Here is a 21,644-nt window from a genome sequence, read left to right on the forward strand (position 1 = left end):
AAAAAATTAGAATAGTCCCTCAGTACCAAGCAAAAAAAAATAGATTTATAACAGCAAAACACAATCAAACATTTGAAAATGTCCATTAATGAACTCAGTACTTGGTTGGAATCCTTTTCTGCACGCAGGCTTTTTAAACTTGCGGTGAAGCGCATTCAATTGCGGGCCGTGGTCTGGAGGCACTGTTGGTCCAAAACGAATCAGCCTCGTGGCAGCCTTTGGCGTGGAGGTGTATGGATTGCCCAGGATGCTTCAAGTAGCGGCCTTTAGCTCATTTAAGGCATTGTTGGGTCCTGTGTCTTTCAGCTCCTCTTCACAATACCCCACATATTCTCTATGGGGTTCAGCGCAGGGGAAGTTGCAGCCAATCGAGGACAAGTAATGCAATGGCAGTACATCCAGTACTGTGGTTTTGGCACTGTGGGGCAGGTGAGATCATTCTGGAGAATGAATTCCTCATCTCCATAGAGCTTTCAGCAAGGACGGAAAGCATGGTAGGGCTCTCTATATAAATCTCGCCTCGTATCAAGAGCCAGCTCGTCATTAATATCTCCTAGGGCTGGTGGAGTCGTCAACAGCCACGAATAGTGTCCTTCAGTACACCAGTAGCTGGACATGGTGTATCCAATTCAATCGCCTCGTCGGTAGGCATGCTGCGGAATCGCACTTCACCACTGGGTGATGCCTTGTATACGTCACCTAGTGCGATCTCAATCGCTCACCTGCCCACACACACACACTCCACACACCTGACGCACACACACACACTCTACAAATGACACACACACAACCAGCACGCTTTCGCACACGCACAGAGGACATTGGACCACGTGCACACTGTCCACCGCGCACCCTCTCCTTAGCACTAAGTATGACGCTTTTCTTCCGTGCTCGAGCTCAGAGTCGCTTGACCATGGGATACGGCGTTGTGTAATGCACAGCAGCCGGTACAAGGAGAGTAGGGAACAGTGGAGCCTGTGACACTTGGACCCAGCTTTCAGTGGCCGCTGACTGAAGCTGTATCCTATATTCTGGAGGAAGCACTGCTTCCTTACAATGGTTAATGGATGCGGTGATGAACTTGCGATTTAAGGTGGCCGTTCTAACTCATAATCCCTTCCAAGAGGTCACTAGTGTGTGGAGGGTGCTGCATAAAACATAACTATGAGACAGCTTGCTAAGGTGTTTCTAATTGTGTCTAACGTGTGCTGAAGCGATCGTACGGAGCGACTCTGATTTGAGCTGTCCAGGACGTCGCTCTTGACAACTTTAGGAAGCTGGTTACTGCCTAAAGATTTGTGCAGGTTAGCAGCGACAACAGCTTCAGTGTTGTCAAGGCTCCATCTGTAACCTAACACCCGTCAGGTCGTCTCCATAGCCTAATAGTATCGAGTTCATATGCAGTCTGAACAAGCCCATTACTCCAGGTCCAGAGGCTTTTGTAATAGATGCATCTAATCATCTTTCACAGGCTCACGCTGCAAACTCCGCTCACCCACAGGGATCGAGTGGCTCTCTGCATCCATCGTACTGATCCTTCAGAGTAATATCGTTAGTATGTATAGACCAGATACACGTTATACAGCTAAAAACATATACAAAGCCTTCTGGTAAGTTCAGAGGACTGGAAGAACGCCTGCGTATGGATTGACATTATGACTTTTTTTGAAAATAGCAAAGAGAAAAATAAAGAAATTTATCAAAACTATTCCAATTTCTGGATACATTCATCCTGTATATGTAACTAGGACCTTGACTTAATTGTTGGTGTGATGCAGTCATTTTGTAAGTTATAATGAAGCTCAACTTTGGTTTTGTACATATCGCATCTGTGGGTGCTGTCGATAGATTGTGTTCCATGTAAAACATCCTTGAATGTGTTTTAGCTGAGAATGAACTGAAAACCCAATCAGATGGCCGGGAAAACCTGTGGATGTTCGTGCTTCTTGCATTGACTAGTGAGCTTTAGGTTCAAAAACACCGCTGCATTGGGATTTGCTTGGTTGTTAGCCCTTGGGCTCTGTGTCGTATCACCTCCGAGGAACCTTGATCCTTCTCATCATTGCCAACGTGGATGCAGCATTGATTCCCCTATCCATCTCCCAGGTTGCGCTCCGTTCAGTGAGTCATACACCTTGATAGCGGTCAATGGAGACAGTTCCTGGTCGTAGGGTACGACTGAGCACTCCCTATGTTTAGTGAATAACATGCATGACGAAGCATACAGTGGGCACGAGCGATGTTCATCTTATTTCTTGCTTCCAAGGGCCTGAAGGCCAGCCACTCTGCCTGCCTACATGCAAGTTTGTCAGGGGGATGGCTTCTCGGTTACACTCCTATCAATTAATAAAAACTTGTTGAGACCAGTGGTCACTAAAAGTGGTTAGTCACACTCACTACATAGCTATCCCAATGCCTGCCCAACAATGTCATGGTCATCTGGTTTGGTCTCAGCTCAGGCTTTAGGGCTATTCCCTATTTAGACAACAAAGAGCATGAGGAAATGAAAGGAGCTGGAATTCCACCGGTTCAAGAAGCCCATGAGTAAGGAGGGTTGGAGTGCATTGATAGCGTGCACATGAAATGCACAACCCAGCGCATATGCAGCCTGTCCTAGAGCATTATGGTTAAGACTGATAGATCACAACCACTTGAACTTGCCATACACACACATGTATCATCAAACGAGCGTTCTCCTTTAACGCGCATAACGCCAAAGCACGTCTGACAAAGTGTCGAACCTTACAGGATGCAGAAAGGTGATGTAATGAGAAGCAACATCCCTTGAGTATTATCACTGCAGTGGTGATTTCATCCGTTGACAGACATATTGCTTTGGCAATAGCAACGCCATGAAGTGGTGCTGTGTGGGTACTACAATTCAGTGTTACACATGTGGAGTCTATGTAGTGTCTCAGTTTACATGTGCATTTGAAAGACACCACTTGTGTGAAATGGACATGTAATGTGCCTTTGAGCCTTCACAATTCAGCGCTGCAATGACAGTAAGCTTTATTGCATGTTTTGCTGTTGTAAAATTACATTTCTTCATATAGCAGATGAAGTGATATAACGGTGCATCCAGATGATCATAGATATTACGAGAGATGTACTTAAATTGTTCAGACAGCAAACATAAATTGGTGTGGTCAGGGTAAGGATTTTGATAGCATTTTATTGTCAAGTATTTAACTACTTCTAGTAAACTACTGAGATGTCTGTGAAATGCCCCTTCCGGAGAACATTTCTACCAGAGTCCAGCGTGTGCTTTCTTGCCATCATTGGGCGTTATATTCACTGTGTACAGAGTTATGCATGCAGGGTATGTGGTACTGCAGCCCGTTGGCAGTATACAGGTGGTATGAAGATGACAAATACATAGCCTGCAGGGTTGGCCTTATGGTCTTGTATCGCGCAATTAGGACTTAACTACTGTACCAAGCCTGTGGACCAAACTCCTTAAACCTCTGCTGACCGCATGTCGAAAAAGCCATATGGTGATTATTAGAGCTGAATGTGTAAGGAGCTTTGTTTGGCTGCTGAATAAAATATGCACTTACCAGTGCGGGCTAAACATACACACAAAAACATAGATACATAAGTGTACATTCCATACTCCCCCTCCATCACACACATTAACATTTACATGTTACTTGTTAGACACATTTATCCAAAGCGACTTACATACTCAATACTGTGGGCGATCCCCACAGGAGCAATTTGGGGTGAAATGTCTTGCCCAGGGACACAACGACATGCTGGACTGGCAGTGGGGTTTGAACCTGTGCTTCCCTAATCTGAACCCCAACACACTAACGCGACTGCGCCACAGCCCTCCCTACATACATTCATACAACACATACATAATTAATGTAAAGGACATACTCACCATAACATCAAAACAATAATAGCTTATATTACATCTATATATGATGTTGGTCTGGTTGTTTCTTGGTTGTTGTATTAAATGGCATGCACAACAAATAGAAATTAATCCAAGCAAGTGTTTTCTCATCACGTTTATATTGCCTTTTACATGAATGCCCCATTTCTTCTGTTAGGCCTTATTATGGTGGCGTGTGCGAATGTTCCCCACAATTATACTATTTCAGGTAGTTTGGAAAACCATGGGTTAAAAAATACTCAGTATGCTGTGACTGTACTGTGATAGATTGTGGTTGCGTAGTGTGGTTTTGTGAAAGGCCTAACTGTCAAAAATACTGGCCATGATGCATGTGCCAACCAGTATAGCCTGGTTGATAGCATGACATATTGTATGTTACGTTTTGGGACAAAGACAGCATCATACTGAGGCACTTTAACATACGTTTGGAACTTTTGGATATGTTTTTTAGCCTGGTTGAGGTTGTGCTGGATTCCTCCAAACACAGTATTTTCAGTTAAGAATTGGAATGTTTGTAAGAACCATGCCATCTGTTCACCTTGACATCTCCATTGTGTCCTTAGTGAGATAGACGATCCAGTAGACCAGGTTAAAGGCGCCAAAGGAAAGAGGGAAGAGGATGCGGGAGTATTTGTCGATGATGCTGGTGCCGGTCAGAACGTTGTTGTCTGGTACAGCCGAACCCTGCTGCAGGAAGGCTTGGGCATTAACGGGTGGGTTGGGAAATGTTTTGGAAGGCCGTTCAAACAGAAGGGCAGAGTTCATCCTCTTCTTCAGCACATTGCTCGCATCCACCTTGGAGAGGCAGAAAGGAAAAGTATAGATCTGTTAGAGGCAATTGGCATTAAAGAGAATGTTACGTGATTTAATATGTGGGTATTCAGAATAAAAGTGGTTCTGTACTTTTTCCAGAGGGTCAGAAAATCCTCATATGCGCTTAGAATAGTAATACTGATTCTTCATGGAAAAGAACAAGCTCTCATGATTGAATTTATATTAACACATTACAAACAACTAAAGAGAAAATGGAAAATTCAGCCTGATGTCAGTGCCATATTTGCTCAGCTTTGAGTTGATTTGCGCATGCGGGAAATGTGTGTTTCTGCCAGAAACTGTCTGGAATACCAATGAGTACCACAAGTAATTAAGCTTAACAAAGGAAATCAATGATGTTTGTTTTTGATTTCATGTGTTTTTAATCAACCCGTTTCATTAAGATTGTAACAGTTGTGGGAGGCAAACAAAACATATTAAACAAAAGAGGCTCGATACATATTGACACACATATCGCTATGCCTCATCAACTTTCAGTAAACCAGTGTGATCTCAACACATGCTCCCTGATCCAATAGCAGTGAATCAGCTGCATAATGCGTACAGTCTCTGTAGGTAGAGTCAAAGGAAATGAGAGAGAGACTGAAAGAGGGCCATCTCTTTTTCTCACCACAAAAAATGAATGAAAAATGAATGCAAGACTGCAGGTTTATTGGTAAAACAATGTTCACATATTTTCTACCTTTTCAAATGGATTTATTACTAAACAACCTCAATATTTAAGTTCGGTTGTGAGGTTTCAGAAAATGTATAGTTCACCGACTGCTCCAGCTTGCATGTAACGGGGCATTTTCAGCTCTCAGTGGATGTTTTTTTGCTGAGTACAGTCTTGGAACAAAAACTGAACTTGTGAGATTTAGGCTGGATTTGTGCGGCTACAGGATTACATGCTCATACAGGTTGAGAAACGATCAAACTGTTACAATCCTCTGGCTGAGGGGAACACTTCCAAACCTGCATTCTGTCCAAGCTAAAAAATAAAACTAGATTAGTTCTGCATATAACAAAATGTTTGCGAACACGATTGTTTCCCCCACAAATAAATGTACAGTTTACTTTCTTGTTTGTTAAATGATAAAATTATATTCTAGTGTTATTACTTTGGCAGCTATCTTCAGATGTACAACTGATGACTTGTAACATTGCTGATTAGATTACATTGAGAAATCTTTTCATTTCTAATCCGTATGAAGTTCTGACTTCATGATCATAACCATGGAAACATGAAACAGAGAAAAACAGCAGTGGAGGTCTATAAATAGAGAGTGTCGTATGTTGGTTAATTACAGGACAACATTTTCTACTGAGAAATAGAACTGCAAATGTGTGCCAATTGACAGAAAAAAAACACCAAATATGAAATATTAACATGTTTGGCTTTTCTCCCAGTTTGATATTATATTTAACTGAATATCTATATGTATTGGGCTTAGGTAAATCGATAAATCGAGAAAATATAATTTTTGTATTGATAGTAAAAGAAACCAATATATTATTAAATGTCCTTCCCTTGGAAAAATGGTGAAACTGTTATCATGATATCACTGGAACACAATCAATTGAACTGTGGAATAGTACTGATAGTTTCCTAACTCTGACAAAAGGAGAGAAAGACCTAGAAAGAGAGTGACAGATAGATAGAGATGGAATGGAAACAATGATGCTCCACAGAGAAATAAAAACATATTCTAATCTATTCAGACTTCATTAGTGTGAGACTTTTATTTAAGGAACTGCACTCCAGTTCAACAAGTAAAACAACATTATCACCGTTTCATTCTTGATAAAGGCTTGAGTTGAAACACAATGGTTGCTATGGAAGGTCCTCTGAGTATAGTAAAACACAATATTAGATTGTGATGTGTTAAACCCTCTAGCAACATGACAGGGGGGAGGGGTCCTGCCCTGTCCTGCCAATCTAACAGCTGGTTATCCAGACGTTAATCTACTCTTCATTTAATTACAATGTGTGCCCATAACTCTGAGTTAGGTGTGCTTTCTTGTGTTGAATAACTGCTCATTTTAAAGGGCAACATATTTGAGTTCAAACAGGAATTTGAACCTGGAGTCTATTTGTTTTCTATTGTAACAGGATGATGTCCAAACCTCCAACAACACCAGGCTGCAGCTTTACATGTTAGCTCCCTATCAGTACAATGGTTCCTTTTAAAGTCAAAGATCATGCTTTAAGTACATGTTGGGAGTGTGGCCTGTGTGGAGTACTATGCACATCTGATCTGATACACAAGCTATTTGTGTTGATGACAACAGGCTGCCTTGGCTTCTTCCTGGTCAAATCCCAGAAGGATCAGCTCCTCTCCTCTTTATCCACTGCTCAACTTTCAACAGACCCACTTTGACAGGGGAGGATGGGCGCTGCCTTATGGATCCATGGATGTTGTTTGGGTGTGGCTATTAATGTGCATGAGTGGGCGGTCTCTCCATCTAAGTGTGTTTCATAGTGTGTGTGTAGGCGTGCATGTGACATAAGGTTACTCTAACTGTGCACTACCAATATGGCATGGGAGTAAGTGCATGTACTGTAGGTTCATCTATGTGGGTGTTGAGTGGGTGTGTGGATTACATTATAATTGGGAAGATGTACATGTGTATGTAAATATATAAATGTGTTTGAAATAAGAAGGTATCCTAGAAACAGCTATAGTGCTCTTTATACATTTTTTTAGGTTTAGAAAGTAAGAGAACAAAAATTGCTTTGGCTATATGGCTGGAAATACAAAATCCACAGATGTTTTTATGAATTTAAGACCTGATCATCATCCAAAAAATGTATCCATGATCCTCTTATTATACACTCCATATGCAGTGGAGAAATTTCAGGATTGTTGAATGACATGCAGGAAAAAGACTACTTTTACTTCTGATTCTGAAAGAAATGTTGCTTTTTTGTTAGTTAAACAAGATCACACTCCAGATTTAACTCTAGTATAATACAAGCCCCTAGCTTCTTATGTGATGGAATTTCAACGCTGATTTTTCCTCATTCCGGGCAGATCATATTTATGAGGTTGTGAAATTACATTTCAAGATGCAACCTCCTGCTGGTTAACAAGTCAAAAAATACATTTCTATTACCCATAAGGTTTGAGTGTTGTGTGACAAAATCCCAGGATAATGTATTGGTGCTCAGGCTATGGATGAGACTTACATAACTTTGATGTAGCCCATCTATAGTGTATGTAAACTAGACATACACACATATAATTATTCCTATATATCAATTATTCATTATATATCATATGAAATATATCTGATCTACTGTACAGTTGGTAGTGGGAGGCCTCAGGGGACAGCAACAAAAAACTTCCCTGGTATCTTTTGTACATGAAGACCATAGCCCTACACTCTACAACTAATCAAAAATCTAATCTAAAGATCAAACGTGTCCCGCTTTAATCACTACATCTCCTCATCCCAGTAATGGTCACTGATTCCTTGATTACCAGCACATGTGGCCTGGCCTATAAATAATGATCCCTTCTGTCTCTCCTTTTCTTCCTCCCACCAAATGTTTTATTTTCTGTTTATTTCCTTCACCACATACTGCACCACCTACTCACACATGCCACTGAAAGAGCAAGCAGCACACTTTACACACACTGCAAACACCCCCTTTCCCTTTGTGTTTACGGGTACATCTGAATCATTCAATGAAATATGTATTTTATGTCACTATAAGGTATTCAGTCCTGTTGTGGCTTTACCTGCCAGTCATAACTGGACGTAGTTTTTAAAAAATCGTGACTGCAGGACGTTTATTTCTATTCCCAATGATACACCATTGTGTCTTTTTCCTTTTCTCTGTGCAATGAAGAGTCTTTCCTCCTACATATTTGCTGAAAGCAGTCATTTTCCATGATGCATCCCTCCCACTCTCTTTTTCTCTTAGTGCAACTCTTCCTCACACATGCACACAAACAAAACCACACAGTCCCCCCCACCATCCATCCAATCCTCCATCTTGCTCCACAAAAATGGACTGGGCCAGCTCTCTCAGCCCCCACTCCGCTTCATTGTGGAGGCTGCCCTCCTTCTTGTGAGCCTGCAGTGATCTGCTGGATATTCCCTTAATCTATGGCTCTTACATAATCTGCAGCAACATCGTTCACAGAGCCACTGGCTGTCTCCTCGTGTCACAGTTATAGGGCAGAATAGAGGACTGGGAGAGAGGGATGGATGGGTGATAGATACTGTTGATGGATGGATGGATGGATAAGACATGATCGTATAGAGTGATGAGGGTATGGATGTGTGGGCATCCTTTGCTGCAGATTACGTGTGTGCATATATACGAGCCTTTGGTATGTTGGTGTGAGTGTGTCCTGCAGATTATGTGTGGACCTGTGCTCGTTTTGTACTGTGAGGACAAGCGTGGCTAAAGTGGAGATAACTGGGTTTCAGTGTGCATGTTTGGACAGCACATACAAGGAAAAAGAGGGTGAGAGAGGCAAAAGAGGGGTTGTCAAAAGAAGTGTGTGTGCTAAGAGAGTGTGTGTAGAGGGTTCACATGGAGAGCACAGCAAGGGGTTGGAGAAAGGGCTGCAAAAGAGGGAAATTGTTACATGCTGGTGCCGTTTTGTGTGTGTTGAGGGGGGAAAATAAAAGAGATATGGATGAGATGTAAGTGAGAGTATGACTTTCTTTGGTAGGAGACAAAGGATGAACGAAAGATTGTATATAGTGTGGATTGTTTACATTGCACAGGCTGCATTTGTGACTGCAAATAAGCAAACGTTTGAACAGGAGAAGAAAGAGATATTGTAGACTTATAGCAAATCAAAAAGTGGAAAAGAAAATGAGATACCAGGCACACACCAGGCAATACCAAACTCAATTTCATACACCACTCTATCGAGGCATTAGTGCAATGTTATATTATGTTTTAACCTTCACCATACTAACCAGTATAACCAATCGGCTTTAGAGCAAAAGCACTGGAAGTACACCTGTGCACAATATATGTTATCTCATCACCAGTTTGTATTATAATAACCCATTTCTACCATTCTGTATGCTAATGCAGAACATTAAAATGGAAATGGTTACATAAAGGGAAAGACTGATTCAGACAGCAGAAAAGACAAAGAGACAGCCAGGTGAAGAAACAAAGAAAAGGTTAGCAAGATATAACAACTAAAAATAAATAATGCAAAGATGAAAGGTATGATAAGTATAAAAGCACCAAATACAGATGAAAGTTACAGAAAGATTATACATTATCTAATATTTTGGGTAACACTTTGCACCCAATAGACACACACTGCCTGTGTAACCGCTCCCTATCTACTCAGAGTCAGGACTAAACAGAATAACTGAAAAGTCATGCACATGATATTTGAATTGGTATACTGATTGTGACAGAGGAACGTCTTTAAGCTAGTGCAGCATGACCTTGCATGATGCAACTTTCTGAAACTGTAAACAAATAAAGTAAGGTTTCAAGTCAGCCACATGCAACTCATCCACATAAATGGAACTGTTCTCTATGAATTAGCGGGGATTAACACATTCTGATAAACAAAGCTACAGTGGCTACATAACCATACCAGTGGTATGTCATTGATGTGTTACTGGTGTGTTTGTCGTCATCAAAGTGACCTAAATTAAACTCCATGTGCATTTTCCAAATTAGACGTTATTTTGGGAAACCTTACATGGACCAAAAACATGTTTGACAAAGTCCAATAAGAGGAATGGTTCAAATGAAGAACTGACCTTACATTCACAAACTTTCAGCAAATGGACTTCAAAGTTCTGAGGACAGTAATGTTATTTAGCTCCTCAATCTGGATTTGTGAGAGAAAAGACAGAAGTGCGGTGGAGCGAGAGGTGGAGTGGTTTGATGAGGAGATGTAGAGGCATGTAATGAGGCCAAGTGAAGCCCTCTTCCTGTGAGTGCAGCATCAGCTCTGATCATCATTTATCATAGCAACCCTGTGCAACTTGTAAGGTCTGTATCTGTATACATCCATCCATCCATCTTCTCCCGCTTATCCGTGGTCGGGTCGCGGAGGTAGCAGTTCCAGCAGAGAGCCCCAAACTTTCTTTTCCCTGGCCACATCAACCAGCTCTGACTGGGGGATCCCAAGGCGCTCCCAGGCCAGCGAAGAGATATAATCCCTCCATCTGGTTCTAGGTCTACCCCTTGGTCTCTTCCCAGCTGGACGTGCCTGGAACACCTCCCTAGGGAGGCGCCCAGGTGGCATCCTAACTAGGTGCCCGAACCACCTCAACTGGCTCCTTTCGACGCGAAGGAGGAGCGGTTCAACTCCGAGTCCCTCCCTGATGACCGAACTTCTCACCTTATCCCTAAGGGAGACACCAGCCACCCTGCGGAGAAAACCCATCTCGGCCGCTTGTACCCGCGATCTCGTTCTTTCGGTCATGACCCATCCTTCATGACCATAGGTGAGGGTAGGAACNTGTCAAGGCTCAGAGGCAAATTTTGCAAATATGGCAGTAGCGATCATCTTAAGATAAGATATACTTTATTGATCCCAAGTTGGAAACATTTGCGTTACATCAGCATGTGTAACAGTTGTAAATATGCAGTGGTGTTTATTTGTAAATCATTTAGTATAATCACACAAATTCTGTGTTTTATATTTAATAATTCTGTCTTCTTTATTTATTGAATATTCAATACCTGACAAGGTCGGAGATGAAAAACTTGGGTCGCAGGTTCCTCAACAGTGCATTACAAGACATCTATCAATATGTGTGTATACCTCCACCATTAAACTGTTGTATTCTGCACATTTCTTATACCATCTACATGCGTCTTATAAGAGTATAATACGTATAATATCAGTTAAAATAAGTGCTTAAACATACAGTAGTTAACATTGCAGGAAAGCAATATATTAGTACTTTGTCAGAGCTTCTTTCTTATTCAAAATGAGACCTTAACCTAAAGTATTCTTTAATGTTTAAATAAAGCCTTATTAATTTGTCTGTCTGTGTCTCCTATTAATATCTAATAATACAAATAATATATTTCAATAACATGCTTTAACCACCAGGTCCCTTTCTATCAGCTTCGCACCGTTATGGTGTAAATATACCAATATTCCGATTGGATCAAATATAAAAGTCAGCCGAATTAGTATTGATACTGCGAGGAGACTTATATTGTGAAGAGAAATTGAAGATTTTGTTTGATTGCTGATATATTTATGATCCACGTCACATATTCAGTTTCGGCGGCAGTTCTTCCTATTTGTCTAGAAGTCTTCTCACCAGGGCTCTATAAATAGCGAACTACGGCAGATATGAAATATTTAATGCAGCCGAACCGTGTATTACAATGCCGTTACGCAATCGCACAACGGCACGTCCATTAATTCCACAACCACACACATGGATTAACATCGATTTAATACATTAATGTAGCCTTTGTTTCTGCTAAAAGAGGTGTCAACCAGCCGGGGCAACAAGAAAATCGGCGAAATCGAGTGTGACTATTAAAAAATAAATCATTATTATATTAATATTGAGAATAACAACCGACCTTCGGGGTAGCATTTGCCGGGGAGCGTTCTCATGGCGTCTATTATCAACGCTATGGGAGGTCTATGAAGGTCTATGGGACGCCCTGCCCGTTGAAAACTGACTCTCAAGGGGTACCCTGTGCGTAATACAGTGACGGGAGGGGCCCTGACCGACCGTCAACATGTGACTGGTTGGGAGTGAGAACGTGTTGCCCAGACAGTCACCTATTAGAGATTATAGGTTAGATAAAATAAGATTAAGATCAAATAAGATTAGTCTCTTGTGTCTCACCTGTGAAAAATATGTCTTGTGCATTTGGGAGAGGTGACATGGCAGCACACAATATATCTAAATACAAACAATATATAGGCCTACATGCTAAACTAAATGTAACATTCAATGAAACACCTCCACTCCCACCAGCCTCTGTTCAAGGTTCTGTAACTTCTTGCAATCCTCTCAGTCAGCATTTCTTTTATCACTCTTTCTGAAAAGTCTGATCCTAAAGGTTTACTCTCCGTATTCAAAGATATATTGGCTTCCAGTACAGCACTTCCTTTCATAAATTGAAACCTTTGTGATTTACAAACCTCATTACTTTGTAAGCATACAAAAGCAGCTACCTTTCAAATTTACGAGGGTTGGTACTTATAGCGGGTTGTAGATCAGCGCAACTTGCTTTAATCCATACACTCTCATGAAGTAATTTTATTTTGCTGTATTATCTGCTGTCTATAACTTTGTACACTGTTTGCTTCTCTCTGTCTTGCTGTTATCACAGAAATGTATTCCAAACTTGTTGTGGCAGACCGAAAACTCATCTGTTCAGTTTGCAGCTTGCCTCATATAAAAGTTGTACTGAGATGGTTCAATGCACTTATTGTAATTCACTTTACACTGTCAACTAATTACAAATATTGTGATGTAACATGTCTGAGCTAAATGCCCACCCTTGACTCGCCAATGGACTCCCCTCTTTTGCTTGAAGTGGACATATTATGCAAATGTTCGGGTGTCACAATGGTTGTGATTGGTCAATCGCTTAGAGATTTTACTATCTATCACACACAATGTGTTGGAGCGCAATCCAAAAGATGTGCGAGTTTTACATAGTGATGTCACTATGCTACTGAAAAACTATAAAAACATTCAACTCACTTTTCGGTCATAAAAGACTGTAGCAAGGCCAAATTGAAAATGACAAATGTTGCTGAAAATGTAGGGTTATGATTTATTACTTCTGGAAATGAACCTTTACAATTCTGTCATTTTGTTTCTCAATTGACAATATACCAAAGATCAACATCACATCATTTTCTAATCACATTTGGCTGTTAGTTTTGCTCAATACAATGGCAACTACACACATATACCTTGGTTGGAAATCGCTGCTGTGCACTGTAAGTGTTTGTCCATACAAGCCAATGTATGTGTGTACCTACAGCTTTAACCACTCCCTGAACCTCTAGTGCACCGGTCCGTGGCCTCATTAATAACCCCTGCGTTTCCTGAATAGGGCTCTGGCGATCTATTGCGGTCTATTGCAGTGTTGTTTTTGTTTGGCCCTGGTCACAGTGATTCCTGGGAGATGGCAGCATCATAAATCTACAGCTTATTCATGGAGCTAACCTGACCTTTACAGCAATGCCGAGAACAGAAGGAGAGGCGGAGAGAGGAGATGGAAACCAAGGGAGAATAGTAGAAAAGGCCAGGGGAAAGGGAAAAGGGTGGGAGGTTATAGGGTTTAAAGGTAGAGCTGTGGGGATGAGAATGATAAAGAGGAGGAAGGAGAGGTTTGAGAAGAGGGGAAGGTGGAGGAAAATCAAAACCCAGCGTAGGAAAAGAGAGCCAGCTGGGGGAGATGTGAACGATTGAGGAGTGAGACAATGGCAGTCAGAAGATGGAGGTGGTGGGACCGAGAGGTTATTACTGAATGAAAGCAATCAATGAGTGTGAAGGGAGGGAGGTATGGAGAGACAGGGAGATGGAGAATTGCATTCCTGTGTGTGTGTTTTATTCTTGTGTGCCTCACTCGATGGAGCCCTTCTCTCCCGGACCTCCGTCACATGTTGAGTCTTTAATAAAGTCTCCATGTTGGGGGTTTCGTTTGTTCCCAGAAGGCACCTCATCTCTCTACATGAGCTGTCTCACACCTGGCCAACACAACTAAAATGTTCTTTGAGACTAGCCCCATGTGTATGGTTTAAAGCTTTTTAAGTGTGTGTTTGTTCGTGTCTGTGAGTCGCTGCACTGTCAGTGCATGTGCAGCACTGGGTTTTAAAAGGGCACAATGGGATAGAGAGGAAACCACATGACAGTATTGTGATTATTCTCCTCAGCATATAAATGTGTATTTATGTGGCCAGAAATGAAAACATGTAAAAGACTCCTGATTCAAATATTGATTTTTCCTCTTGGAAATATATGTTTGACAGAACAATGTTCACTTGAGCTCAACTCATAGCTTTTTCCAGAGTTTAAACCACATTCCAGGGTTTTGTTTTTCTGTTGAATGATAATAAAAACAATTGCTGAACGAATTGAGATGTTGCTCAATACAATTTGGTTGAAATCTCTAGAACATTAATGATCTTTTAAGTCAAAATCAAGTTGACATTATATAATTATATTGATAATATAATAAAGCGTCTCAGGAAAAGTGTTGGGGTGAGGAAAGTGTTGATTTATTATTATATTGATTCGTAAACTTACATCGTCTGAAAAGTTTTAAACAATTTTGGAAACCATCATAACTTTACCTTTACCCCTTATTAGGTCCTATTTTGGAGATACACTTTTTAGACCTTAGTTTGTTTTTATCTATATGTTTTTACTGGATGAAGGGTTAACTTCTCAGACGTTTTGACCTCGGGTTTTCAGATATACAAGCTGAATGAACTTCGCCTTTATCTCCTTGCTGCTCCCCCTGCGTCCTCTAGATACTCTCCGCTCTGGTTGTGTTATTTCGATATTTACTAGCTTTACTCACCGGCCCTGAGAAGTGGAGACCTATATGGAAAATGCGTCTCCCGTGAAAATATCCTGCACGATTGAATCTTATATTTTCCAACCCGCTCTCCCCTGTGCCCACTAGGGAAACAAGTATCCATCCAGTGTTTTGAGAAGCCTTGCTCACCAAGTCCATTTGTTTTGGAGAGGAGGAGATCTCTGTATAATTCAGCTCCTTTATGATCTATCCTAACAACAAAGTAATCCTAATCAGATGAAGGTGACTGCAATGACAAACTCCAACAGGCCGCTGTGCTTTCTTCTGTTATTGCTTTGATTAAGATCCCCCTAGCAGAAAAACACACAACTTAAATATTTAATGCAAATATGGTTACATTAAATGCAACCAAAGCACAAAAAGGAAAATAAATAAAAATGCTCCACAGAATCCATAAGGCCCCTGGACCAGAATTGTTTACCCCTTATTTTCTCTGCAATTCATTTATATATTTTTTATGCTGGACTTTTAATTCTTTATCAAATTTGTTTGTAGCTTATTATTGCACTGATGGTTCTTCTCTTCTATTGTCAGATTTAATTTATACGACTGCAATTTAAAAATATTATATAACACATTAACATGTGTTTCTAATGCATTTCATTGTCTTGTGTAAAGCACTCTACAAATGAACCTGCTTAGTAATTAAATGAAATTAGAATATTTAATCACGTCATTTAATTTCAACTCCAAACATAACCTGCATATCTAAAATGTGCAACAACCCGTCCCAGCTCCCTAAATGTTCCCCTGGAAAATGCTCTTGACACACAAGCCTTCTCCGTGTCTCATTACTATCGAAATGATACGCTAACCATTTGTACCTAATTGCTTTGGCAATATTGTTTCTGAACTTTCATTCCAATTGAGCTCATTAAGCTGAAATTGCATAGAGATTGAGGTTGATTTGTGAGCTTGCAGAATGGTGGACTGATAACTCCATTCCTATGGAAACGGCTCCCTCTCATTGGTATTCGGTTCCTGTCTGCAACATAGACCCATCGTGGATCCTACGAGTAAAAAAGAAAGAAAAAGAAGACCATTAAGAAGCAATGGCTCCACTTCTGTAGAGCAAAACCACACAGACACACACTGTCTTTAACATTCCACAGATGAAACACCATTACATACAGTTAGCCAATTAGCTACCACACCATTAGGTTCAATATCAAGTTAGTAGAAGTCATTAAGTGTTCTGTGCATTGGGTACATGATTGAAGATGCTCGCCGGGGAAATGGACAACAGTTTTTGATTTGAAGTTGTGTTTATGAAAGAATATACCCTGATATGGTCTGATGATTATTTTTCTCTCTTCTTCTCGCTATTGTCTCGGGGATCTGAGCGTAATTTCAGAAAAATTAAACGGTTAGGAAACTCAAATGAGATCCCAACAGACTGCCAGGAAAAATCAATTGAACTGTCGAGGCTGTGGTAAGGCAGAAAGTGTGTGAGCATGCACAGACACACCTATCCTCATGCATACACAAACAGACACCAGCCGAATATATTCTTGAATGCTTGCACAAAAACACCCAGGATTACAAACTACCGCACGCACGCACACACGCACGCACTCACGCACGCACGCACGCACGCACGCACGCACGCACACACACACACACACAAACAAACAAAAACACTCCTCAGACCCTCATGTATCCTTCCAGAACAATTACAGGCTGTCTTTCTTGGAAAATACCTCCATCTATCCAGGCAATGATCAGAGTGGGAAAAAAGAGAGAAGACTATTGTTTAGTGTACTAATTCTTCAAACTGTTCTCATTAGAAAAACCGCTGCTTTGGTCATCTAGTAAAACACTAACGAGTAGTTCAACATTTTGGGAAATACTCTTATGTTTTCTTCAGGGTTGGATCAATACCACTCAGTGTTTCTGCATTGAAAAGGTAGACTGCGTGGGTGTTACGTAATTGACCTAGCCTAGCATAAAGACTGGCAGCAGTTAGTTCACACAGTATACCAAAACCCGCACACACACACACACACACACACACACCAGGGCTCTCGACTAACTTTTTTCACCATCCTCCCGGAACCGTCCCGAAACACAATCTAAGCCGTCCCGAAATTAATGTGGACCGTCCCGAATTTAAAATATTAGTTTTTCTACTACTTATCATTAGTTAAAATCATTTTTAACTAATGATAAGTAGTAGAAAAACTAATATTTTAAATTCGGGACGGTCCACATTAATTTCGGGACGGCTTAGATTGTGTTTCGGGACGGTTNCAGTACTACGACTTCCACAGATGACATTTTTGTATGGATTTTTTGTCAAAGCATCGGGATGTTAAGAGCATTCCATGGAATATAACAAAAAGTGTATCCCGAGCCGGTTTCTCAAACTTACATACCCACCTTTAATGTTATGAGGACCAATAAAAATGAGGTATGCGCAGCTATGAAAATGACACCCGACTCAAGTGTTAATAAACTGGAGTAATCTTTAAATAAATCTGAGTTTAACCTTAAACTTAATTCTGTATTCAAACAGAACATGAAGCAAGGACAAGATTAGACACACATTTGCTGGAAATTGACACAAAGAGTACTGTGAAAAATGTGCCCGGAGCCTATTGTAGGTTTTATGAATATTCTTCACAAACATAGAAAGAGGCAAAAATAGAGAGGCAGGAGGGAAATAACAGGATGAACTAGCTGTCAAATGTGCATGAATGATGCAAAGAGAAAATGGGCTTCACTTTCTGTCTGATCAAACCAGAAAAGTAATAACTCTCAAGCAGCCCTTTGACAATGTGGGAACTGTCCAAAACGTCCTCACTTCCCATACTGTCTGAAATTGGTCCTCACAAATACATAGGTACAAGCGCACACACACACACACTTCACTATATCTTCAAAATGTAAACAACATACACACATCATGCCATAACACACACCTCCCATATACACACACAAACACACACTTTTCACTTTGTAACAGTCACAGCTAGATACAGTACACACACACATACGTACACACTGTATACACATACAGATTTAATGACAGACAAACAAACAAGCCACCCAATTGCATCCGCATCCACACATAGACACACATTTTTCACTTTGTAACAGTCACAGCTAGATACACGCACTATATACACATACAGATTTAATGATAGACAAACAAACAAGCCACCCAATTCCACACACACACACACACACACACACACACACACACACACACACACACACACACACACACACACACACACACACACACACACACACACACAGTCAGAGCTGGATAATTCCTCTGTCCCATCTTTGGCTCAGATAACAATGTCCCATCACCAGTCCCATACCGTATTTTAGTTGCCCAGGTAACCTCACGACGACTTTAAGACCCCATTAAAATCAGTCAGGATGGAATAAAAAAATGGATCTGACAAAATCCCTCTTAACCTTTACCAATCCTCCCCCCCTTCTCCATCTCCCACTGTCCTCTCATCCTCCCTCTCCCCAGCCTGCTATTCAAATCCACCTGTACCTTTTCACCTTCATCAACCTGCACTTTTTTCTCTCAGTTTCCTCTGTACAGACAGGCCGTTATAACTTCTTTCCCTCATTCATTTGCACTCCATAATCCCTCGGCTATGCATCTTTTTCTCCCCGGTCCGGCCCCGTTACTCCTTTTGCTCACGCTATACAGTCCCCCTCTAGCTCGCGGCTATTTCTCTGCTCCCTTTTCATCCCTTTATCTCTATCCCCTCATATACTCAGAAATGGAGTGGATGGACCTTCCCCGTCTATCAACCCCAGCTATGACATTTTATCCCTCTCATCCTCTTCTTCATCCCTCTGTAAAACCATCCATCTCTCCCTCTCTTTTTCTCTATCTGTGCACCCCCCGCCTTTGGCCATTTCCCTTTGAATGCAGATGTGAGCCACTGCATAAATAGAAAGCTGTATATTTCACTGAGGCTCCTCTGATTGAAGTCCAGCCATGACCAGTGCTTAGCTTATCCCTAGCATCCCTTATCTCATCCTGGCGGCTGTAAACGAACAGTATCCTTCACTTCTGTTTCTCAGTGAGGATGCCAATGAATGATGCATCGTGATCTGCAACATCAAAGTTGTGTTGTTTTATTCATACATCTATATTATCTGGCTGCCCTTGGCGTGTGTCAGTGGAGAGTGCAGAGCGGTGTCTGAGAGCGGGCGACACTGTCTTGCCCCGGCCACTGTCATACTGATGTATGGCGACAAATTACAGCGATAAAAGCCTTACGCCGCTACTGTTACCAGCCACTCGAATGCACTAAATGCAGAGTGGGCGGGAGGAAGGAAGAGAAAGTGTGTATGTGTGTGTGGTGTGATGCATCCCACGGTCGCTTGTGTTTGTTATCTTGAGTTAGGAACTGTTCAGCTGCTGCTGTCCCTTCGGGAGGCAACTAAGAGGTAAATTGGATGTATCTACAACTGTCAAAGTGTAGGTACGGTATGTATGTGTGTGTGTGTGTGTGTGTGTGTGTGTGTGTGTGTGTGTGTGTGTGTGTGTGTGTGTGTGTGTGTGTGTGTGTGTGTGTGTGTGTGTGTGTGTGTGTGTGTGTGTCTGGTGAAATAATAGGATGGCTGCTTGAGTGAACTTTCTCTATCACGTTGTGTGTTACCAGCGACAAAGTCAGTGAGCAGCGTTTTGTCAGATGTTGCTGCTTTGAGCGATGTGTAATTCTCAGCGCAACGACAGCAAAGACTGAGATGACTTTGAAGAGACGGGGGAGAGGGGAGCGAAGAGGGAAAGGGAACACAGAGATATGGAGTTATGAGGAGGGAAGAGGAGAGATGACAGGAAGGGAGGCGGACAGGGCAAAACTGTGGACAGGAAAGAGAGGAGCTGCAGAGAGGGATTCATGTTTTTTTGTTTGTAGCCTTAATCTATTCAGGTAAAAAATCCCATTGAGATCAACGATCTCTTTTATAAGGGAGACCTGCCATGTAGGAAAATATGGAGTGTGGGAGAAAAATGGAGGATGAGGAACTTAAATCAAGGAAAAAGGGAAGTAAACAGAGGAAAGACAGGGGGACATAAGGAGGTAATGAGAATGAAAATGTATCACTCGAAGGGGAGAGGGGATGTTATATTGAGCAAATGACCGGTCCCCTCAATTAGGCCATTTGCACCCTGGAGGGCCCTCAGCTTGATGGAGTTCAATACAAATTCCATTTGAGCTGCTATGATGGTTACAATAGCAGCATTCTGGTGGGAAAACCTTTGTAATCACTGCAGAACGTTCATGCTGGGAAAGGGAATGGGCATCCTCAACCTGAGTGACGTGACATAGTGTTTAAAGCTATAACAAAAAGGATTCCTCTGAGTTATATTACATTACATATCATTTAGCTGAAGTTTTTATCTAAAAAGACTTACAAAGCACGCCTCCAACCTTGGCCATGATTATTGATGCAATTTAGGGTTTAGCATCTTGCCCAAGGACATGATGACTGCAGGGGGAAGGAATCGAAACCAGTGACTCTTCAAGTGGAAGACGACCATATAACCCCTGAGCCACAGCCGTCCCTTACAGTTAACACTGGATAGGCATAAGTTCTTCGGGGAAAATTCCATTTAAATCTTTTAGTATATTGTATTTCCCATTGTTTGCATAGAACGTTACATCTGCATTTCCACTGCTCAAGAAGATCCAGCCCATGAAGGGAGACTCTGGCAAATCAGAAGTCATATTAGAGAAAGGGCGTTCCTATATTGTGTTCTACAAATGCAGGTGTGCACACTCCCCATTAGATGATAAATGCTTGATTCAATGAAGGGATATCGTGCAGAAATAGTTGCTTACAATAGTTCCAGCATTGGCAATAACTGCCTACTCTGCAAGAAAAACCTCAACAAAGAAAGACAGACTCGTCAAAAGGTGTACAATAGAGTCTGATAATAATTGCAATAAAAAATGACGATATTGTCAAAGCATTTTAGCTATGAAGAGAACATTTTAGTTGAGACTTCTCCTAACTGTAACAGAATGCTCTCGGCTCAGTAGCTCCCAAGAGTCCCACATCAATGTATGTTATCTCAAAGGGCTTTACAGGCTCACAAGTTTGCAAAAAAAACTACCTACTTTAAGTTTTAAGTTTGAGATAAAAATCCTTAAAGGATTGTCGTTAATTGCTGATGGAATTAGGAAGAATAAAGTCTGTACTTGAATACGTTTCCAGTGACAATAACAGATGCAAATCTGTCAAACCAATCATGCAGACCCCCTTTGCTGAGATGTTTTGCAGCCTGGGGGTCGGGTTCTGCTTGATCAGAGCTGGTTCAAAAGACATGCACTTGTTTAATCACATGAAAAGTGACGGAGATTGTGTTTGTGTGTGTGTGTGTGTGTGTGTGTGTGTGTGTGTCTG

At 41.3% G+C, this 21,644-nt stretch overlaps 1 protein-coding gene across 1 annotated transcript in view; it reads right to left on the reverse strand.

Moving 5' to 3' along the window:
* The window catches only part of LOC104965963 (gamma-aminobutyric acid receptor subunit alpha-6-like), a 599,227-nt gene that overhangs the window by 173,781 nt on the left and 403,802 nt on the right, over positions 1 to 21,644 (reverse strand). The window contains exon 9 of the mRNA XM_010795037.1: positions 4,443 to 4,699. Coding sequence (XP_010793339.1) covers positions 4,443 to 4,699 — 257 coding nt within the window. The remainder of the gene's footprint in view (positions 1 to 4,442; positions 4,700 to 21,644) is intronic.

The sequence above is a fragment of the Notothenia coriiceps genome, unplaced genomic scaffold (assembly GCF_000735185.1).
Source record: "Notothenia coriiceps isolate Sejong01 unplaced genomic scaffold, NC01 NC01_scaffold00037246, whole genome shotgun sequence".
In the NCBI taxonomy this organism is placed as follows: Eukaryota; Metazoa; Chordata; class Actinopteri; order Perciformes; family Nototheniidae; genus Notothenia; species Notothenia coriiceps.